Below are 3147 nucleotides of genomic sequence, written 5' to 3' on the forward strand. Positions count from 1 at the left end.
AAAGTAAACACTTTTTATGAGCACTAACATTTTCTACACCTCCCCCCCCTTCTATTTTTTTTAAGTAAGCAAAAAATAGGGACTCACAAGAAAAGTCTTTACCATCATTTTGCAGTGTGCAGAGTTTTCTGGCATACTGGCAACTACTTCCGTGAAATCAGGAACATAAAAATAAAAGTAATTGGGAAAATGTCCTTTAAATCTGAATTGAAATGATGGGTTCTTTGTTTGCTTGTTTTCTTCGATAGCTTGCTTGTTTGTTTTTTGAAGTCACCCTTGTTAATTGTCCTGTAGCCATGGTATGAACCAGATAGCCAAGAAAGCTGACATGGTGAAGTTATATACAGCATCCTTGTGACCTTTTTCCAGTGAAGATACATATCTGTCCAATAAAGCCCAGGCCAAATGACAGGGACAGCTGCCTTGTGGCATTCAGTTTGAATTGAACAGGTTTGCTCGCAAGTCAGGAGCAAGTATTTCATTACAGACTGTGCACCAAGACCAGCATAAGCCCCCAGAAGTGAAACTTTCCCTCAGCAGCTATGGAAACTGCCCCAGTGGACTGAGATGCACTTCACAGGCTCCTCCTTGTCTCCTTGCTTTGACTTTCCCGCCTCCTGCAAGCTGTCATCCTCTGTTGGCATTTGCTTGTTGGTGTAAGCACTTGCAAGGGAAGAAAACCTCACTTTATCTCTCAGGAGGGATCCAGGGTGTTATGGGAACTGAACACTCAAAGAACAAGGGGCGAAGAAGCATGTGTTTTCTGAGGAGAGGTCCAAAGTTGCCTGCATGGGAAGATGCTCTTCTCTCAGGGAAAGAGCCCAAGTCACTGCTGAAACAGGGATTGCGTTATGTCAGCTTGAGCCTTATAATGAAAGGGATGACCAACACACCTGACTTCCTGTGGGGACTGCCCGAGGTGCAGAAACTGAACCTTTCACACAACCAGCTGGTGGTGATTCCTCCTTCGCTGGGGAAACTGGACAGGCTAGTAGTGCTGAACTTGGGTTGCAACTGCCTCAAGTATCTGCCTAAAGAGATTGGGCTGCTGAGGAACCTGAAGGTCTTGTTCGTCAATATGAATTGCCTGACAGAAGTGCCAGCAGAGCTCAGCTTGTGCAGGAAGCTGGAGGTTTTGAGCCTCTCACACAACTGCATCTCTCAACTGCCTTTGAGCTTCAGCGACCTGACAAGTCTGAGGAAACTGAACCTCAGTAACAACAGGTTTGTACAAATTCCCCTCTGTGTTTTTGCACTGAGGAATTTAGACTTTTTGCACCTAGGGTCCAACAGGCTTGAAAACATCGCAGACAGTGTCCAGTATCTGGTCAATCTGCAAATCTTTATCATAGAGAATAACAACATACGCATCCTGCCACGGTCTCTCTGCTTCATCACCACTCTGGAATTACTAAATGTTGATTACAATGCCATACAGACTGTCCCAGATGACCTCTACCTGCTGCACCAGCTGCCACGCATTGCATGGAACCCAATGGACAAAGGCCTCCACATCACCCACAACCCTTTGTCCCGGCCTCTGCCTGAGGTCATCGAGGGGGGGCTGGATGCCCTCTACACCTATCTCAGAAATAAAAAGGAGCAGAACTGAGTTTCCGCCAATCTTGGGATTAAGCCTGTCATCAAGACTCACTCTTATCAGAGCGCTTTCCTGCATTGGCATTTCCACTTCATAATGCCCGGATGTTGAAGTCTCTGGATGGCTTTAGTAAAGGTTGGAGGAAAGCAAGTAAAGCATGATGGTCTTGATGAAGTGTGTGAAGAGTAAACTTTCTACAAGTAGCCACCTCTGTAACCTTTAGTGTTGGTGTGCTTGGTTTTTTGGGTTGTTTTTGTTTTGTTTTGTTTTTTTAATGGAAAAACCAAACAAACTTGTGATAAAATGTTTGCTCTTTTGAGAGAAACAAATTAAGTCAGACTGCTAGAAGTGCAGAAATGTGTATTTTCCACCTATTAGATTGGAAGAATATTAATATAAATTGGATTTACTATATGTGATTGCAGTTGCACTTTAACTCCTGCTCACTTCTTCATGCGCAGATAAACCACTATATAAACAAACACTGCTATCTAAGTGAATCTCAAGGAAAATGTTCAATTTACTTTCGGTAGTGAATATATTCTGAGCTATATTAGCTCACAGACAGTATATTACTGGCTAGTTCAATACCATTTGTTGTTTACCCCACAGCTCTATGCTAGACAGGTGAAGATCGCTGTCGATGAGGTGATTTCCCAGTTTTTTGGAAGACCTCAAACTTTCCCAAAGTCCCTAGTTCCCTTCCTGAGACATGCAGCCTTTCCCACGGAGCCTTCTAGAATGCTGACAGCAGTGCACCACGTCAGCCAGGAGCAGCACCCTCATGAAGCAGAGAAACGAACATGGGTCCTTACTCCTTCAAATGAAGGCTGTCAGATGAAGTTGCTCATTACTAGATGAACAACTGTACTCCATTCCCTTTCCTGTATCCCTGCAGTCCGAGCCATAGAGTAACTTGACTCAGGAGGCAGTACTTGTCTAGAGGTGAAATATTTCTTTCAGGAAAAGCAGCATCAAACTAATCATTGGCTTAAGTAAGCGCTTCAAAACCAAATACTTGTTTCTGTGATTTTCAGTATCAGCCAGTAGCATAAAATTCAGGTCTTATGTGGTTTCTCATATTGATCTTCTGTGAGTGTCCTTCATCAAAGTTTTATCTGGTAATAAAGAGGCAGTATGAAAGAGCTGTTAACAATTTATGCAACCTGGGTTTTTTGTTCTCTCACACCAGTGCAAAACAGAAGCAACTCTGTTGAAATCAGCTGAGATAAATGCTTGTAATGGCAGCATAAAAGAGGAATGAGCCTGTAACTCTTGGGCTAATTAAGAGTATTCAAAGCCACTTTTAAAGCGCTTCCTACCCTATGTCAAATCTCAGGAATCAATGATTACTTTCTAAAACATAATTTGCTCGAAATTATGGAATGCTGTGGAAGGATGAGCTTGCTTCTAGTGAAGTTAATGGCCAACCCCTGGCTGAGGGAAAAACTTCAGCAGAGGTAGAAGCAGCCCGATAACAGCCAACAATTATGTAATTCATAGGTAGATGCAAGCAAATGCAGCACCTTTGCCCATACTAATATTAT

General features: G+C 43.1%; 1 protein-coding gene across 1 annotated transcript; it reads left to right on the forward strand.

The window, feature by feature from the left end:
* Positions 1 to 567: 567 nt before the first annotated feature.
* Positions 568 to 1612, forward strand: LRRC30 (leucine rich repeat containing 30). The gene is given in 2 exon segments (XM_030496015.1): positions 568 to 651; positions 653 to 1612. Coding segments are annotated over 2 exon segments (1044 nt in total).
* Positions 1613 to 3147: the final 1535 nt, after the last annotated feature.

This window comes from Strigops habroptila, chromosome 1, assembly GCF_004027225.2.
Source record: "Strigops habroptila isolate Jane chromosome 1, bStrHab1.2.pri, whole genome shotgun sequence".
In the NCBI taxonomy this organism is placed as follows: Eukaryota; Metazoa; Chordata; class Aves; order Psittaciformes; family Psittacidae; genus Strigops; species Strigops habroptila.